Genomic DNA, 20,392 nt, shown 5'->3' with positions numbered 1-20,392 from the left:
GTTACTTCAGATGTATTCATAACGTTAGTTTAGATGCGGCATTCATTACTTCAGATGATTTGTAACTTTGGATGCATTCAATTTGTTACATTCACTAAAAGCCCTTTCACATTGAGCCACGTTAGCCCGTTTCAAGCGAGGCTTTTCGGCTGCTAGCGGCCGAAGAAAAAGTTAATAGCGCCCTTTTAACATCTTGTCAGCGCAGCGCCCCAGTGTGAAAGCACTCGGGCCTTCACATTGCGGCGGCAGGGGAGGCTTTTTCAGGTGCTATTTTTAGCCCTTTAGTGCCTGAAAAATGCAAATCTAATCTATCCCAAATTATCTGCTATGGCGCAGAGAGGCCCCTGAATAGAAGAAGAATTACAGACTTCAGCCATTTTACCTATAATTTGTTAGTTTATAATAATAAAAGCTATAACAATAGTTAATAATCTAAGGGGATGATGCCGATATAGAGGGACTCTGATCTAATTGGGGGGGTGCCGAGTTCAAATCAGCAGTCGGCAACCCCCCCTTTTGAGAGCCTTATTAGCTCACAGTCCCCTTATATCAGTGCCCCCTCCCCCTTGGAGACCTTCATTAGATCAGAAAGATACCCCCCTTTTATATTAGCACCCCTGTCCATACCTCCTTAGTAAGTCTTGTGAAGCTGGGAGCCAGAATTAAGGGGCAGAGCTAGGTGGCGCAGTTGCGGCTCAAGGGCTCCTCCCCTCCAGTGTGTGCAGCGCGTCACTGGTTGCCAGCACATCCGGCAATCCCAGCAACCAATGACTGGAATGCAATGGAGATCACTGAGGAGGGAGGAAGCCCCCCGTTGAGGAGAAGGCATAGACCACAGGAAGGCAGCAGATGCAGTTGACAGGAGCAGAGCCCAGTGCTGAAAGTTGCTACAGCTGTCTTAGGGCCCTCCTCTGCAATGACAGAACTCCAAGGCCCGGTCGCAAGCGAGACCATGGTAGTTCCGCCACTGGTTGGCGCTAAATTGTCTGCACGGCCCATCGAGCCGTTAAGGTTATTCACGCCTGTTGCCAGCGGTTCATAGGTTGGGGGGGGAGCCAGGATTCGGTTGCCGTGGCGACCTGGTGCCTCAGATTTGTCAAGTCCTGGACAATGGAATTGTAAACCCATTCATAGTGGTACAAAAATGACTGACCACTTACCATTTCTGTATTTTACAACTTTGAAAGGTCTGATTGAACCAGCCCCAATAGTAACTCTTGATTATTTATCTTGCATTGTAAGTAGTTGAATGCCAGCTAGCTGTAATATTAACCTTCAGGAATCATCTATGGTGATAATATTTCTATACAGCTTTTCGATTCTTCCTTAACATAAAACAGCTTTTTGGTATTTTTTCCAGCCTCCCTTTCCTTAGCCAGGCCCTCACCCTTATGTTGGTGTATGTATGGTGCCGCAGAAATCCTTTCATAAAAATGAATGCCTTTGGTCTTGTCACACTTCAGGCTTCCTGTCTGCCCTGGGTTCTTCTGTGTTTCTCTCTGCTAACAGGAGAATCTGTCCTTGTTGACGTGCTGGGTAAGAGGTATTGCTTAAGCTTTTAAGGCATGTGTAGGCATTTTCTGCAAATTTTATTGTGGTCAGGGAAGAGAAAAAAACAAAAAAACACAACATACAATTTTTTTTAATTAAACAGGTTGCATTCTCATAGCCAGCATGTGGAGCTCTTAGGCTTTATTTCACAATTTATCCTTGCCTCCTGTTGAAAAAGCATAAAGATTTACACATATGTGAATAAGTTAGAGCAAAAAAACTTATGATCCCCCCCCCCCCCCCACGCATCCAGTGGGGAAGATTCAAAACTAGTGGCAGAGAAAACAGCTTGTCCTATACTCTCCGATTAGAAAACCTATAGTGTCAAATGTTCTATGTAGAAATGTATGTGTGCTGTATTTCTACCCATGGAGCATCACTTTGTAGCTCTGTCAAAACATAAACCCAAATTCTCCCCCAGCACTTGTTTTTATAGTTTTTTTGTACCGGGTTAAGGGTTAGAATCTGTCTGTATCCTCATTGAGGAGATTTGCCTTTACTTCCTGTCTTGGTGACACTTGGCATAAATGTGGTTGACATCATGCCAGAAAGATAAGAGCAATACCACGTAAAAGAGAACCTAAACTCTTCTCCACTCTACTAATAGTAGTAGTAAAAAGCACAATTTTTTTAACCCTGCGAGGTAAAGGCATAATGTGCTAGTATGCATTGCATACTAGCACATTATGAAATACTTACCTTAGAACAGAGCCCTCCAAGTGTCATGCTGTTACAGCTGACAGGCTTCTGTCTTCCTTTCATCAGATAACATTACTCCCCCCACTTGCGTGTGAGAGTTACGGACCGCGGCACGTTGCTCTGAAGGGACGGCCTGGGTATGCAATCCCTTTAGATCGCATGCGCTCATGACGTCACCGAACGCATGCAGTGCAAATATCTCCTAAATGATGCAGGCTTAGGACATATTCACGTTATTATAGGCTTACCTGTAGATACAAGTGCTAAAAATGAGTTTAAAGTCCACTTGATTTAATGGGCTTGGTTCACTGTCTCTGTGCCTTATGCCACACAATCTCCAGGACAGCAAAAGAGGGTAAATCTTTCCAACGGGGATATGGGCAGAAATAAAAAGATGACAGAGGCTTTGGCTATCAGTCTTTTTGCAGTCTGTAGATACCAGCTCTAATGGAGCATACTCCACCACATCTGAGAGCCAAAGCTCTCAGAGGTTATCAAAAGGAGGTGACCTCACACTATAGAGTTATAGTACAGAACTGGCCAAAAGTTTTGAAAATTACAAAATATTATCTGCTGCCTCAGTTTTTATGAGGGCAATTTGCATATACACCAGAATGTTACGAAGAGTGATCAGATAAATTGCAAAGTCCTTCTTTGCCATGAAAATAAACTTTATACCCCCAAAAAAACATTTCACTGCATTTCAGCCCTGCCACAAAAGGACCAGCTGACATGTCGCTGATTCTCTCGTTCACACAGGTGTCAGTGATGAGGACAGGGCTGGAAATCACTCTAATGCTGATTGAGTTAGAATAACAGACTGAAAGCTTTAAAAAGGAGGGTGGTGCTTGAAATAATCGTTCTCTCTCTATTAACCATGGTTACCTGCAAGGAAACACATGCAGTCATCATTGCTTCGCACAAAAAGGTATTCACAGGCAAGGCTATTGCTGCTACCAAGATTGCACTCAAATCAACCATTTATCGGATCATCAAGAACTTCAAGGGGAGAGGTTCAATTATTGTGAACAAGGCTTCAGGGGGCACAAAAAAAATCCAGCAAGTGCCAGGACCGTCTCCTACAACTGATTCAGCTGTGGGATCAGGGCACCACCAGTGCAGAGCTTGCTCGGGAATGGTAGCAGGCACGTGAGTGTATTTGCATGCAGTGAGCTGAAGACTTTTGGAGGATGGCCGGGTGTCAAGAAGGGCAGCAAAGAAGGCCCTTCTCTCCAGGAAAAACATCAGGAACAGACTGATATTCTGCAAAAGGTACAGGGATTGGACTGCCGAGGGCTGGGGTAAAGTAATGTTCTCCAATGAATCCCCTGATTCTTTGGGGAATTCAGAAAAAGATCTTGTCCGGAAAATAAAAGGTGAGCACTACCATCAGTCCTGTGTCATATCAACAGTAAAGCACCCTGAGACCAGCCATGTGTGGGGTCTCAACCAAAGGAGTGAGCTCACTCACAATTTTGCCTAAGAACACAGCCGTGAACAAACAATGGTGCAAAAACATCCTACGAGAGCAACTTCTCTCAACCATCCAAGAACAGTTTGGTGACGAAGAATGCCTTTTCCAGCGTGGTGGAGCACCTTGCTATAAGGCAAAAGTGATAAGTGGCTTGGGGAACAAAACATTTTGGGTCCATGGCCAGGAAACGGCCCAGACCTGAATCCCATTGAGAACTTATGGTCAATCCTCAAGAAACGGCTTTCACACTTCTGTGACCTCCCCCCCACAAAATTCTGACAAACTCCAAAGCATTAATTATGCAACAATGGACTGCTGTCAGTCAGGATGTGGCCCAGAAGTTGATTGACAGCATGCCAGGGTGAATTGCAGGGGTCTTGAAAAAGAAGGGTCAACACTGCAAATATTGACTTGCATAAACTTAATGGTCAATAAAAGCCATTGACACTTATAAAATGCTTGTAATTATACTTCAGTATAGAATGGTATCATCTGACAAAAAGATCTAACACTGAAGCAGCAGACTTTGTGAAAATCTATATTTGTGTCATTCCCAAAACCTTTGGGCCAGGCCTGTAGAAATATGACAGCAAGACTAAACTTGTCAGGTTGATTGGTGTGGTCATGGCAAGGCCAATATATCTATCTGCGCATTATGCCATTTGCTAATTTTTGATGGCCTTCCCTTTCAGGCATTGCAGTTGGACATATTTACTTTTTTCTAGAAGATGTTTTTCCAAACCAGCCTGGAGGAAAAAAGCTTTTAGTTACTCCTGCTTTTTTGTAAGTATGAAAACAGAGAAAATGCTGTGCCCTCATTCCAGCCATTTGTTTACATATAGCTCTGGCAAAACTTAAGAAGTCTATTTGCTGAAAGTTTACAGCCACAAATCCTGTGCTTTTAAGATAATCCATGCAAAGATACAACGGATAGCAGTGGGAACAAGAGGTGATTAACAGACCAATTTGGTGTTCCTTCACTTTCTACCTCAGGTCGGCACACAGGGATATAAAAGGGTATACAAAGATAACTGGCCATGTAATAATGACTGAGCAATTTCGTTGGTTAATGTCAATGTTGAGAATTCAGACAAACCAAAGATAACAGCATCACAAGGCTTTTAAAGAAAATGTGTGCTACGAGAAATACAGAGGCTGCCATAATAATTTACGATTCTGAAAAAAATAAAAAGTATGCATGAAATAACATCCTAAATACAATTTTCAGTACAGATTTCCTTTAAAGTGTAACCCCATCCAAAACATTTTATTTGGACAATGTAGTAAAAAAGGGACAGAGCATTTTTTTCTGTTTTTTGCTGGCGTCTGTATGGAAGATTTGCCCCACAATGCTAGACTAGAGCTGGCCATACACTAGATCAGTGGTTCTCAACCTTACTAGTGCCGTAACCCCTTGATAAAATTTCCCAAGTTGCGGGGACCGCCAACGGTAAAGTTATTTTCGTAGCGTGCGTTGTCGGCATCCAAGGTAAGACAAGTAATTTGTGCCCCTAACCCATGGACATTTAGCGCTCCCTGAGTCCCTTCTACTCGTACAATATTAAAACTCCTTATGGTACATTTGAGGATGTACCCCTCTATCTCTTTGTTCTCCTTTCTCCCCCCCCCCCCATCCCTCTCACTAGCCATCTTCCGCTTCCTTTTTCTTTGTTCCTTCCCCTCTTTCTCTCTCCCTTCCATGCATTCTCTATTTTTATTTCTTCTCTTATTTCTTGGTGGGGGGTGGGGTTAGTAGGATCAGTGGCGGTGCTGGCAGGGAGTTCTGATCAGTCAACTTAGCTGCTCTTAATCAAGGTCATCTGCTGATCTGAGAACTGTAGTGGGGACTTTTAATGGCAACTGTAATCACAGGTAGTGTTACTCACTGTGTCTCCGCATTCACGATGTCTCAGACTTTGTAGTGTCTCGTAGCAGTGACACCTATGCTGAAATCAGGAAATAGGGTCTCCTCCAGCCTCTTCCACTTCACATTCCTCATATCAGCTGACTTCTAGTCTCTGCCCCCAAGCCATGCCGTGAACTGAATGGGCGGCTGCAGGCTTCAGGAACAGCCCATGATTTGGTGACCCCCTGGCAAATCATTTGACCCCAGGCTGAGAACCACTGCACTAGATGAATGGCAATTGACATTTTTTGCTTTAGGCTCCTTGTACATTAGTGCGTCTCCAAAGTCGCATGATTTCTAGTGCGACTTTGGAGCATGAGTTTGATGCGACTTAGATATGAATTTACATTCTCTGGACCAAAGTCACATCAAAAGTTAGACCAAAGTAGTGCAGGAACCTTTTCTTAAGTTGCAGCGACTTCTGTAGTTTCAGTGGGAACAGCTCTCATAGAAATACAATGAATTTCACATCCTGCGACTTGGGGTCTCACAAGTAAGATCCCAAGTCACAGAAGTGTGAAGCCAATATTTTTTCTTCTATCGTTCCCTCTGATATACAACAGTAAGCTCCCCAGTGGATGTAATTTATAAAAAAAAAAAAAAAAAAAAAACACAACAGTATAACCGCTTACTTCAGAGCACCAATCTGCGCTCAGCTGACTGTCCCCTGGTCTCCTCTCCTGATCTGATAGCTGCAGGGGAATGTGCTGGGAAAAACCTGCTGACATCAGTAGAAGAGGAGGAGACCGGTGGGCAGTCACGTGCGCACCGAATGGCGCTCTGAAGCCGTTATACTGCATATTTTTTTATAAATTACATCCACTGGGGAGCCAACTGTTATATATCAGAGGGAACTACACTTATTTTTAAGGGGGGGGGGGGGGGATCCGGGAGCCGACAGGCAGGGAGTGGAGGTGGGGAGGACAGAGGGAGACAAAGACAGCAGAGCAGGTCAGCGGATGACAAAGGCACGTACTCTGACCACAGTGTCAGGGATCAGCAGCCCTGATATATTGTAGTCGGCATACAGGGGGGGAATTGCCAGACAGGATCAGCCAGGTATTACGGGTGGCCAAATGACACCGCACAAGCACTGTGCTGTACAACATGCTGTAAGGGAACAAGATTATTTTGGGGGGGGGGGGTGTTAACTTTAAAGTGGATGTAACCCCTCACATATACCCAGTGAAGTGAACAGCCTCAGATGATACAGAGATGAAACAAATCTCTCTACATAAGTTTTACATGTATATCTGCTGTCTTCAGCTTGCCATATTCTTTAGAAAGTGCACATCCTGTTAGAGATTTTTTTCTTCCTGTTCAGCAGTAGAAGTGAAGTCTTGGCATACACTGTGTGACAGCTGATTGAAGGAAAGGCACACACCCCCCCCCCCCCCTCCACATAGGCAGAGGAAGGAAGAAAGGAATGTGCTGTGATAAGACCAGCTCTCTGCTAATCTATAGCATGGTTGTCAGAGAACTTGTCAAAAGTTATCATGCTGATAACAGAAGAACAGAGCAGCAAATAAAACACAGGACTTAGGGATTTGGAGAGAGATAAGAAAAAACCCTACAGATATACATGCTTAGATCAAATTTCATAAATTTAGGTTTACATCCCCTTTAAGAAGGTTTGTTTAAATGTCTAATTGTCAGTGGGGTCAAATTGATGTTGCTTTTTGATTGGAGTCATAAAAGTTCAAAAGTAGTAGGATGAAAAAAAATTCTTGAATGACCTTCTAATATTAAATGTGGTTTTCATACAGGAAATTATATTAATCCAAAATTTTGAAGGACTTTCAATCATCAATCTTCCTCAAAAAATGTACTTCAAATGTCTGTATGAATGTTTCTATGAAAATCTACTAGTGTATGGCCAGTTCAAGTTTGCAATCCTATTAACTACTTAGATGCTTATGTTTTTGCTGTACCCTGCACGGTTTAGCCTGGGCAGAACATGAGGATAATTCTGACATGCAAAAATTGCATGCCACTTCACAAACTACTGCAGACAAAATGACCTGTTAGGAGTTAACCACTTAAGCCCCGGACCATTTTGTTGCCAAATGCCCAGGCTTTGCGATTTGGCACTGCGTCGCTTCAACAGACAATTGCGCGGTCGTGCGACGTGGCTCCCAAACAAAATCGGCGTCCTTTTTCCCCCCACAAATAGAGCTTTCTTTTCGTGGTATTTGATCACCTCTGCGGTTTTTATTTTTTGCAATAAACAAAAATAGAGCGACAATTTGGAAAAAAATGCAATATTTTTTACTTTTTGCTATAATAAATATCCCCCAAAAACATTTATAAAAATAATTTTTCCTCAGTTTAGGCCGATACGTATTCTTCTACCTATTTTTGGTAAAAAAAAAAAAAAAAAAAAATCGCAATAAGTGCGACATTATGGCGGACACTTCGGACAATTTTGACACATTTTTGGGACCATTGTCATTTTCACAGCAAAAAATGCATTTAAATTGCATTGTTTATTGTGAAAATGACAGTTGCAGTTTGGGAGTTAACCACGGGGCGCTGTAGGAGTTAGGGTTCACCTAGTGTGTGTTTACAACTGTAGGGGGGTGTGGCTGTAGGACTGACGTCATCGATCGAGTCTCCCTATAAAAGGGATCACTCGATCGATGCAGCCGCCACAGTGAAGCACGGGGAAGCCGTGTTTACATACGGCTCTCCCCGTTCTTCAGCTCCAGGGGGGCGATCGCGACGGCTATAAACGAATAGCCGCGCCGTCGTCCCGGATCGCTCCCCGCGGGAATCCGCCCGCAGCGGAGGGGGTCCCGATCGGACCCCCGACCCGCTAGAAGGCAGGGACGTATATATACGCCCATCTGCCTGTACGTGCCATTCTGTGGACGTAAATAGGCGTGCGGCGGGCGTTAAGTGGTTAATAACGTAATGCACGATTCACTACAATTTGTATTTGCAAATGGAAGCAAATTGGTACTAGACAGATTAATTAATAAGGACAGGGCATAAGCCTAAAAAGCATACAAGTATGAATGCCTATAGCATACAAGCTGACATAATAGTAAATTGGCAACAACCCTAATTTTGCTCACAAAAAAGTAACTACAAACCACTAGCAAAAAAGCCACATTCAGAAAAATGGTTACAAACGAAATCATGCAAAACCATATCCTCAATTTTGACCTAAAAAAAAAAAAAAAAAAAATTGCAGTCATTGCATTGTCTAAATCTTACTTGTCTTTTGTCTCTGTGCTCTACAGAAAGCAAATATTTGATGTGCCATTAGCAGATCCCAATTATAATCCACTACCAGAGGATTATGTAAACAGACCGCACCAAGATTAGCCGCTTCCAGAGGCCCAGGACAGCGTTATCTTCTTACTAAGCTCAGGTTTTCAGTATTGAAACATTACGTAATGTAACTTGAAATAATAAAAGCTCTTGTTAAAAACACATGAAAATGTTCATTGCAATAGTAGCAAAATCCTACATACCATTCAGCTGGTATTAAAAGCAAGTTTTTTATTAATGTATCAACAGCAGTTCATTCCAATCTCTACCTCTAGAGAATATTCTATTATAGTCTTACCTTTCCAAGCAGGTCATTCCCATGTCATGGAGGAGAGTTGATGGATATATCACAGTGCATACAAGACAAAACTATGGTATGAGCTATAGAAGCATTAATACATATTAAGCATAAAACACCACTTAAACAAAACAAGTTATTGAGCATTACTTTTATTTAAAAAGTTGTTTTCTACAAGTGCATGAAGCACCTATACAAATTAAAAATAGAACACAAAAAAGCTTTACATATCACGTACACAGGTATAAAGGAGGGCTTGGGACATCTGTCTCAGGTCTTCCGGTAGTCAGGTAGCACTAATGCTTCACACTCTGTACATGGAAGGAAAGGATGTGAGGGAGTCAAACACAGCAGCACCCAGCTGCTTTCAAAGTGGAATGTGTGGGTCCCCCGCACCTTCTGATATGGCTCAAGAGGTGCTGTGACCACCCTCCTCTCCTCCACAAATCTTTAGTCTTAGTATTTTTTTTTTACTTTTTTCTTTTTAACTGTTACTTTTTGTTTATTTATGGGGCGGGGTTCCATCTCCAGGATGTGAACCGCGAGTTTCGTCGGGAGGGGACTGTTTACCAGGCCGGTGCAGTGTTGGCAAGACGTCTCATACGCCTATAGGGAGGAAAAGAGAAGAGGGGCAAGGTAAATGATAAGGAGGTTGTAGCTGTACTCTTAACACTAAGTCAGAGGATAATCTTATGGGGGATTTTTACGCAATACTCTCCACTGGAAAGAAACATTCTGATCTCATTACCTCAAATTCACTTCCAGCCACACTAATTTAGCAAGTAAAACAAATAGCATATAAACATTTCCTATATCATGATAAAAGTTTAATCTAGAGGTCACTCACTCATTGGCACCAAACCCAGTACTACCAACAGTGATGCCAGTTAGGCCACAAGTGTGCTTGACAGCTAAAAGAATAGCTAATTGTATCTCTGGCCTTAACTCTGAAAAAAATATATTCAATACTATAGTTTAGGTAGGGTTGGACAAAAAAAAAAAAAAAAGTTAGAACCAGTTTTAAGGAGCCAGAAAACATGCTGGCTTTAAAAAGGCTCAAAGAAGATTGGCGCCAACTATATTTAGGCACATTGGCTACCAGAATGCTGGGATTTCTCCAGCCCTGGTCCAAAGGCTATTAGGTTCACAGCTGCAAAAAAGATTGGGGTCATCAATATCTATCCTAAATAGATCTTAGAAAAAGCTTAATAGTTATATATGAGGGGAATTATATCACATAATACTAGAATTAAAGACCTCTTGTGCAAATACCGGGCTGCTTTGTAATAAAGCAAATTCATTGGTAAAACAAAAAAATACAATACCAACGATTTAAATGTTTTCAAATGCAGACCATTTTGTAAATAAAAATCGCTGCCTTTAAATTTATAAAGGAAAGAAAGCATAACCTTTACCAGTGAAAGGTGCTAAGCTATGATAAAATAAAAAGGCATTGAAAGTCTTGGAAACTAAAAAAACACTAATAGGTACTAAATACTAAAAAAGGTAAATGCAGGTTTCTCTGCAGACTTTTGTGATTTCCTATGTATGCATCCTGTCAGATGTTAATAGTTTCAGGAAGTGACACCATGAAAAATTTGGAATGTATACCAAGATTAAAGTATAAAAAACGATGGTCACAGCAGTTATTTGGCTAAACTGTTTTCAGGGGAAAGGAGTTCAAACATTTTCATGGTATATTCCAGAAACATTGGCGTGATAAGCACAACGTGAACCCTAGTTAGAAAAAAAAGGGCAGCTGATTTATCTGCTGGGAGGTTTAACAAGAGGGAAGTAGTCTGTGAGGTTTGGTATTTGTAAGGTACGACACCATATTTGTTAATACATTCATGGCCTTGATTTGGCATATTTAAAAACACAGCTACTAGGCAACTTGTCCTATCCTCTTGTGCTATGCAAGAACCAGACACTGACAACTGGTGAACACTAGAAGAACCGAACCAGACCACATACACACCAACTTTCTATAAAAAGGCACAATGCAAAAACCAATAAAATAAAGACATCTTGCATACAAAGAACATTTAAGTCAATATATAGATATGCTGTAAAGGGATTAAAACATTTTACATAAGCGCCTAACCTTTCACGTTTTTCATTTAACAAAGGTAGAGACATTTTCACTACCGTTATTTGGCAGATCTGAATGTCCCCAAGTACCAATAAACAATACAAACAAAATAAACTAGTAACTCACAAGTTTCAGGGTACAGCAATGGCCAAAGGGAGAGCATCAACAGTACCATCAACCCAGCTGATTATGCAATTCCAGCTTACTACTTATAATGCTAATGTTGCAAAGAACCATAGCATTTCAAAATCTTTAACCTGTCTGAGGGGTCAGTACTGTATATAGCACAGCATTGCTTTATGTACTCCTGTCCTATCGTACCCAGCGATTCAATGGAGAATTCAAATGGCACTGAATATTTATTACTGCCCTCACTTCTGAACCACTGATCTGCATATACATCTGAGGCAATAAGGCCATCTAGGGGCTCCACAATCAGCATGGGCCAACCTTTCTGAAAACGAAAAGCATTTCCTTACCATCCAAGAAAACATTAACACTGTCACTACCACTGTCATACACTTAAAAGTAAAGCAATTAAAATGGTTACAAGTCTTAATACTGCACACATACTTCATAAAGCCACCACCTGCACTATAATCGGTGGAAATTCACGTTGCATTTAACTGCGGCATGCACCAGTAGAATTATGCTCTACAGGGACTGGCAGAAGTTAAATGATTACATTTAGCGTTTAAAGCAGCAAAGCTATCTAGAACATTTCACAAGCATATTTTTGGCACCAGTTTTTAAGTATTGCCTACAACATAAAAGAATACTAAAGCTAACAGGATTACAATACACTAAAGGACAGAAAAGATTCTATAGTCGGCATACTTCTGTTATAGGGACTACTCTGATTACAGAAACCAGCAATATAGAATTATACTACAGGTCCCACCACCAGATTAGGGGGAGGCAAGAGGGTGTCAGAAAATCTCAATGTGAGACAATGGAATTAGTTAGAATTTGGTAATTTAAGTGCGTAAGGCGCCAGGGCCAGGTAAGGGCTATCAGGGAATTTCAGCATAGACAGTGCTACTAAGCTAATGGCGAGCACTGGGAGAAATGTCCAATCCCACCAGCTTAAGTCAAACGAAATACCAAACACGTCACTTGCAAAGTGTGATAATGATTAAAAGAGAAGCTCCATCGGCTGAAGCACGACAGCACAGACACGGAAAAAGACATCACTTCATAGGCTGGTGCGCAAAAGCTGAAATGTCTTCCTCGTGGACGCTCCGAGGAAGTGCCACTTGGTTGTCTATATTCTACCCCGACGCGAAGCCCGGAAGGAAAAGCGTATGAAACGACGGTGGCACCTGGTGTTTCTGTCCTGATCACGGATCTTCTTTTCCATTTCAGCATCTGTAAGGGTCTCCAGAAGAGGGCACCACTGGTCTGCATCACCTGTATTTCGGATGGCAATCTCCACAGTTGGCAAGGGGTTTTCACTGAAATAATAACAAACACGTATTAAGGAGGGATAACAAAGTAATCTTGCATGTTTCCTTCATGGATACTTCAGCCCATTCAAATCAATTGGCAATGGCAGCTTTTTTTTTTAAGTAATAGGACAGCTGGGAGTATATGAAATCAAAGTGCACAATCTTTAGGGTAGATGTTCCTGACTAAAAACACATGCTTTATATGCTTACAGTCATCACATTGACACATGTGATAAGCAACTTAAGTTGCATATCCTGTTTCTAAGTCAACAACTTGTGTAAAAAGATTTAGAGCTCATACACACAAGCACTAATGTGGAAACACATTTAGGCACACGTGGCTTACAGCCATCACCTCTGCCAAGTCTTTCTGAGATTCCCTGTGGGGTAGACAAAAATTAATAAGCCTGCAGTGTCACACAACCAGATGCTGCAGGCAAGGTTTTTATGCAACTCAGTGGGAACAAAATGTTTCGCCACTTGACTTTAAAGAAGACTTTAAGAAAAAAAAAAAAAATACTATTTAGTCTGGAGATATACTGGGATTATGACTTTTGGAATGTATTTTCAACATCATGGTCAATAAAAGTGTTTCTTCCCTCTTAAAGTGGACATTCTTCCAACAGGTCTATCAGCATGGAACAGGGTACCTACGGTTGCTATCTGACTTTGGACCCACTGAAAAGTAAGCCGGAAAGATGGCCAAGGGCTGGATGTCTGAGGCTCCCCCAGTTTATACAAAATAATCATTGGCAAATGCAATTGTAACCCTCTTTATAAAAGAAGATATAAGGCCTTGTTAACACTAGTGGTGCTCTCTGAATAGGAATCCACGTTCTGATCACTTCTTAGAAAGCATTTGACAGGGGATGAGAAGGTGCTGTATCACGTCCTCACTTCCCGTTTGAATCCCCCAAATGCCATGCTACTTTGCGCCTGTGGGCAGTAGTGTTCAGTGAATGTAATAGGGATATAAAATCTTGCCACGACCACAAAAAGCATTGCAGCAGGTGTATATACACCGAACGCTGCCTTTATAGATAAGTTGTAAAAATGTGGCTCAACCGTTTTACTGCCCCGCCCAACTAAAAGCATAAAACTAGCCAATAATTTACTGAGACTTGGGACACATGACTATAGCATTTAAATCTCCCTTTCCTCAAGTCTGGTTCGCTTTCGCATTGCGCTCCAGAGGCTACTGACACGGCGGAGTGAAAGAGATGCGACGCCTCCTCACTGCCTGTTGTAAACCCATTTTTGCTGACAAACGCGGTACAACTGTATGCACTGCATGCAGTCGCAGGGCGTTTGCAGCCCTTCCTCATTTGCATCAGTGAGTAGCATTCGGGGGATCGCTACATGTCGGGTATCCCAGTTTGAAAGCAGCAGCGCTTTTATACCCTTTTTCGGCCGATAGTGGGGGGTTAAAAGTGCCCTGCTAGCAGCCGGAAAAACAACGGTAAAGTGCCGCTAAAAATAGCGGCGCTTTACAGCCGATGCCCATGCATTGTGAAAGCACTCTTAGTGATCCTGAACCGGCAATCTGGAGCCGATATTAGAAAGGCGGTTTATTCGCAATTCTCCCCACTGCTTTTTTCTCACTAGGAAATCCATCGCCCTTTTTAATGAAAATGCCAACTGGCTAGTTTTTCAGCAAGTTGGAGCTGTCACCCACCGGTTGTTTAGCAGCATTTTATTACGGCAATGAGACCGTTGGCAACAACTGCTCTTCATCAACCTGTATGGCTTGGCTACAAAATCACTGAAGTAGAGCAATTTGTAACAGAGCACACCGACCCAAAGCTGTAACACTAGTTTAGTTTGTAGCAGCAACGTATCGCCAGTGAACATGGCGATTAAATCACTAGCGACAATTAGCTGTTAATCATTTTTATTAGCAATCTGTAGCAGTGATTGATCTCTGCTACAAAACTGTTGTATGATATCAGCGTTGGGACTCATTCAAATGAGCATGCAGCCCAGTAGAGCTGTGTGCAGGCAGCACAGATAAGTTAATGGACACGTGTCAGCTGTACAGACTCTCCCACACAGCCATGGTTAAAAAGTATGTAGGGATGAGAGTATGGACCCAGGCGCATAAGCTCTGTGCCTGTATCCATGCACCCATCCCTGCATACCTGGGCTGTGCAAGTCTGTACAGCCACATGTCTTAACTTATTGTTTGCATGCAGCTCAGCGCAAGGACAGAGAAGTAAACCAATTGTAAGTCACTCGCAATGGGGATGAGCACCCATGTGAATGAGCCCTTAGCGTTTGTTTCTTTCAAAGGATAAAATAGCTCAGATGCATCTGAAAGTGCCTTTTGCTTTTACCTGCCATAAGTACCAAAAGTAGACTGACACTCATAGTTTTCTGGATAAAACTTTGAGCAACTGGTCTATATCCATCTATTGATGTGTCCCTTGAGCTCCCACCCCACCCCACCCCCTCTTTACAGTTTAATAAACTTACTGGAATGTACCAAGCAAAGCCTTATAGTCTACATTTTATATATATGTATACACACACACACACACACACACACACACACATATATACTTACACACACACACACATATACACTATATATATATATATATATATATATATATATATATATATATATATATATATATATATATATATATATATATATATATATATATATATATATATATATATATATACACACACACACACACACACACACACACACACACACACACACACACACACTTAACATGATACAATTGTTTACTCTAGCAATTTAAAATGCATTTACCTAAAGCATGAGGCCATCACAAATAAGAATTCTTACTACTTTCTGCTTATAAACCACAGAAATATGGCTTCTGTTTTTTATTGTGCAAATCATCATTCGAGATATAATGGTTGTGTTAAAAAAAGGTTGCCATTTTTTAGACTAGGCAGTTAATAAAATTTACAACATGCATAAACTTGTAATCTGATTAAATCAGTGCTGCTCACTTTATGTTTTGTTATGTGATGATATCCAACACACAAGGTATAAGCATCATAGGCAACAACAGAATCATTGTACCTTTGTTTAACATCTGCTTAGACTACTAAAATTCAGACATTCAGATGTCAATGTTAAACAGACTCATTACATCTAAATGAATGAGTAAATACTGTATATTAGTAACTGCAAGTAAAGTTTGAATTTGATGCTCTCAAGGAGGCAATCTTGTCATAAGCAGCTATTAATTTTCAGGAAAACCCTTTCAAACCCCAGCATTGCACAACTGTGTCCACTAAAGCTTAGTACACACAAGCCGAATATCGGCCGGTTCAATAAAAAAAAACAGCCAACGCCTGTGTGTAGGGCCGACTTCTGTCAGACGTACATGCTGGAAATCCAGAGGCCGACCAGTTCCCGATCAACGCTCTCAGCCAATGGCTGAGAGCACCCGCTGGGTTAGTGGTGTGTACTAGGCTTTACTGCGTTACAGTCATCATGTCACCAACTGTCTTTCAACAACCCTGATGTGAATTTTAAAGCAACAAGTCATCCTACCTGAATGCGTATGTCTTCTGGTGCCAGCTGAGCTGCCCGCGGATGCTGTATGCGATAGTGGTGACAAACTCCCCGCCCAAACCAAGCTCAGAACATAATTTCAGTGCAAACTTCTCTGGTGAATTCTCCTTCTCCGACATGTCCCACTCAAACTGGTCCACCAAAGAAATGTTCCCAACGTGGATATTCAGCTGAGAAAGAACAGAAGGACAAAACCACGATCCAGAAAGTAAGGCCGCTATTTTCTATTCACCAGCATAAGAAACTCAGAGACTGATTGAACACTCATAAGCAGCCTTGTTTACATAGAGCAGAATCTGCGAGTGCCATGCAAAAATGGCATACAGCTTACTTACACACTGAACAACCAAACTGTCACCTTATCAGAAAAGACAAAACATTGCATGCTTAGAGTTGCTCAAAATGAAGTCCATGCAACACACTGCAAGGGCATGCATTGGCGCCAGCTAGGAATGAATATAAAAAGTAAAAATGTTACAATGTTTTGAAAAAACAGAAGATTTAATTATCATTGTACCTTGATAATGACTCTCTGATCAGACTGATCCTCCAGTATGCTGTCAGTGGGATAAGATTCTATCTGCTGACGGATCGCTGAAGCAATAGCCGGGACAAAAGCAAGGGGGTTAAGGTCTAAATCATCACAGAGGATCTCTGCAAACATTTCTGGAGTCATTAACTTCTCTGTTAGAAAAAAAAAGAGAAATCATATGCACAATAAATTAAAAATAAGTTTTGTTAGTTATTTACTAATGCCTGTTCTGTATTCCAGGCAAGAAGTGAACAAATTCAGTGAGCTACCAAAGCTATCTAGCAAATAAGCGTATCAGAAAGTTTACCCTAATCAGAGTTCTCCAGAAAACTGCAGACAAACTCAAGAAAGCATCTCACAGGGTCAAGTGGGAATGGGCATCCTGCAGCTGGTGTTGCATACCTTCCACTCTCCTCCCTATGTCCTCACTCACCTCCAGTGTCTCTGCTCTCTTACTCTGGCATTTCTGCTCTCCTTTACTGTTCTCAACCAGCTTTGGTGGCTCTGCTATCCTTTAGGCCTTGTTCATAGTGCATTAAAGCAACTGTAAATATTTCATCAGGCTTTAGGCAGCTCTGATGAAGTTTTAACAAAAAAAATAAAAAACACCACACACACATTATTAAACTATTAGCAGCTTGTTGAAGTGACAGTCAGAACTTAATTGTGCTTTAACCTCTCCAAACTGTAGTTGAATGGTGCTTTAAAGTAGAAGTCAACCCTAAAACTAAAATCCCTATATCTACAGACACTGACCCATCTAGTCCTGTAAAGAAGAAATCAGTATACATATCTTTTCTGAAGACGATCTGACCCGTTCCTACACTAAGCTGCCAGGCCGCAGCTTCTCTGTGGAGGTGGGTGCAGAGGCCATGTCCAACAACAGAAGCCCTACAGTAACGTCACTCCCCATTCATTTCACATCCGTTGTCAGCTGTGTCCTCTGCAGAGCTTCAAAAAAGGCATGTATACCGATTTCTTCTTTACAGGGCTAGACAGGTTAGTGTTAGAATGTGGATGTCTGTAGATGGAGGGATTTTAGTTTTAGGGTTGACTTCCACTTTAAAGGTTTAAACAAAATATCTGATCTTGCATAAATCTTTTGTAAAAGCAAGCTGTTCATATTGCTCTTACACGAGTTGAAGCCTTATGAACAAAACCTTATGTTATTACTCCGCTCTTTTGTTTCTGCTCCCTCTTACTGTCCCCACCCAGCTCCAATACTTCTGCATCCTTTTACAATACCGCTTTGCTCCAGTGATGACTGTGTTCCCTTTTAGTGTCCCCACTCAGCTCCAGTGACTCTGCACCCTTTTACTGTCCCTGCTTAATTACAAGGAGGACTTTGCTCCCTTCTTGTGTCCCCATTCAGCTCCAATGACTCTGCTCTTCTACAGTTTACACTCTGTTTCAATGACTCTGCTTCCTTTTATTGTTTCTATTCAGATCAAAAGGACTGTGTGTCCTTTTACGGTCCCTATGATTCTGGTCTCTTAACTCCTTTCAAGCCGATACACATATATGCAGACCCATTGCACTGGGTTGTTTTTATTCCGCTATCTGTCTTTGTGGTGGGAGAGCGCTGCTCAGCGCACTCCCAGCACAGAGACTGGGTCCCATACTAATGATCAGTACCCAGAACTCCCCCGTTTCGGGTAACCCGATTGCTGCGATAGCCTCTGATTAGCTATCACAGTGACCAGTCACTGAAGAACGCCCCTGTGTTTTTCTCTGTGAATGGAGAGGAGAGATACATTGCATCTCTCTCTTTCCTTGCAGAGAGAATAGAAACAACTGTTTAAAATAAGAAATAGCTAGATCAAGGTTTGATCTAGGTCAGGTTCAAAAGTCACGGTCAGTATATTTGGGGCACGTTTTTTTATTTATTTTTTATATTAGTATCAGTGCGTTTTAGGTAAGATTAAAAAAAAACACACACACACACACACACACACACACACACACACACACACACACACACACACACACACACACACACACACACACACACACACACACTATTGTTTACTGCAATCATACGGAGCAGAACATTTTTAATTTTGGGTTGTTCTTTGGTGGTAGGTTATGGTAGTATCAAAAAATATACAGCTAAATAAAACTTTTGGCCAGGTTCCCTTTGATAATCATAAAATCAGGGAGTAGGGTTGTCCCGATACCAGTATCTGTACCGATACCGAGTATTTGCAGGAGTACTTGTACAAACACTCCCGATGCCTGGACAATCAAGATCAGTGCAGCGGCAGGGGAAGTTTTAATCACTGATCTCCCTGTGTGGCTTTCATTAAAACAGCCGACAGCCGCTTCTCCTCCTCCTCTCCCCTTTGCGGCTGTCAGCTGCTTTATTGAAAGCCACACAGGGAAATCAGCGATTATAACTTCACCCTCTGCCGCACAGATGGTTCCAGACTGTACCCTGTATACCCCCTCCAGCTCCCCTGTTCGCCTCTAGTCCCCACTTCTCCGCCCCCTCCCGTCGCAGATTTTTGCGGATGGTGAGCGGAGGAATGAGCCGCTAAATATGTAATTCACCAGCTCCTTTCTTTTCCGAATGGACAGAGTCAGCGATTCCCTTTCCATGTCTCAAAGGGGAGATGTCAGGGGTCTGTTTAGACCCCAGACAACCCAAAGCCCCCCCCCAACAGGGAGGAATATATATAAAAAAAAAAAAAAAAAAAAAAAAAAAAAGAAACATTGTAATAAATAAATATTCTTAAGTAAACACTGACAGTCCATAATCAATATATATTAAGCACCATAGTGTGCCGCCATTCCATGGCCAGACGCATTTTTAAAACATGATATCCATTTACTCGGCGTATCATCTTTCACATTATACAAACAAATTGGGCAAACTTTACGGTTTGTTTTTTCCATTAAAGTGTGTGTGTATATATATTTTTTTTTTACTTTCTGCTATAAAACATATAACTTTTTCATACTGGATATGCATTATGCTACATATTTTTTGGGAGAAAAAATCCCAATAAGCGTATATTTATTGGTTTGCGCAAGAGTTTTAGCTATGAAACTATGAAATGTTTTTTTTCTATTAGTAATGGTGGAAATCAGCGACTTATAGCAGGACTGCGATATTGCAGCTGACATTCTGACACTTGATGGGAACCATTGACACCAATATAGTGATCTGTGCTAAAAAATATGCAGTCACTGCAATAATGACACTGGCCGAGAAGGGGGTTAACATCAGGGGCGTGTGTCTGTATTTTGTGCTTTTACTAGGGGAAGTAATCGATTCAATTCCCTTCTTTGTATGGAAAGAAAATATATTACTTCCCCGCTGACTGGACAGGGCTCAGTCTTGTTTACATAGGCAGAGCCCTGTCCTGTGTGCTCCGAATGAGCAGCAGGTGCTGGCGGTAATCTATTGGCCAGCAGTAACTGATCCACATCTGCTGTGTAAAACAACAGCAGAGTCGGACTGTCGGCAGCACGTGCCCCCTACCCGAAGTGCCAGATCACGCACTAGGTATGGTCATCAAGTGGTTAAACTATGGATGAATGATAAATGCACCTAG

At 41.8% G+C, this 20,392-nt stretch overlaps 2 protein-coding genes across 5 annotated transcripts in view; one reads left to right on the top strand and one right to left on the bottom strand.

Moving 5' to 3' along the window:
* The window catches only part of DERL3 (derlin 3), a 42,232-nt gene extending 33,164 nt beyond the window's left edge, over positions 1 to 9,068 (top strand). For both annotated transcript variants that reach the window (XM_040349085.1, XM_040349077.1), the window contains 3 exons: positions 1,341 to 1,536; positions 4,417 to 4,507; positions 8,876 to 9,068. In XM_040349085.1, the coding sequence (XP_040205019.1) occupies positions 1,341 to 1,536; positions 4,417 to 4,507; positions 8,876 to 8,960 (372 nt within the window). In that variant the 3' untranslated portion in view covers positions 8,961 to 9,068. The remainder of the gene's footprint in view (positions 1 to 1,340; positions 1,537 to 4,416; positions 4,508 to 8,875) is intronic.
* Positions 9,069 to 9,340: 272 nt separating this feature from the next.
* The window catches only part of SMARCB1 (SWI/SNF related, matrix associated, actin dependent regulator of chromatin, subfamily b, member 1), a 30,150-nt gene continuing 19,098 nt past the window's right edge, over positions 9,341 to 20,392 (bottom strand). The window contains exons 6-9 of one of the 3 annotated variants that reach the window (XM_040349055.1): positions 16,821 to 16,897; positions 16,283 to 16,473; positions 12,619 to 12,750; positions 9,341 to 9,810 (exon numbers count right to left, since the gene is read on the bottom strand). In XM_040349055.1, coding sequence (XP_040204989.1) covers positions 9,771 to 9,810; positions 12,619 to 12,750; positions 16,283 to 16,473; positions 16,821 to 16,897 — 440 coding nt within the window. In that variant the 3' untranslated portion in view covers positions 9,341 to 9,770. Of the gene's footprint in view, positions 9,811 to 12,618; positions 12,751 to 16,282; positions 16,474 to 16,820; positions 16,988 to 20,392 lie in introns of all 3 variants that reach the window. The other 2 variants (XM_040349049.1, XM_040349063.1) reach the window with 2 other exon arrangements.

Source organism: Rana temporaria, chromosome 1 (genome assembly GCF_905171775.1).
Source record: "Rana temporaria chromosome 1, aRanTem1.1, whole genome shotgun sequence".
NCBI classification, from domain to species: Eukaryota; Metazoa; Chordata; class Amphibia; order Anura; family Ranidae; genus Rana; species Rana temporaria.
Note: the sequence above shows the minus strand (reverse complement) of the source record. Positions and strands in the feature narration are given on the sequence as shown.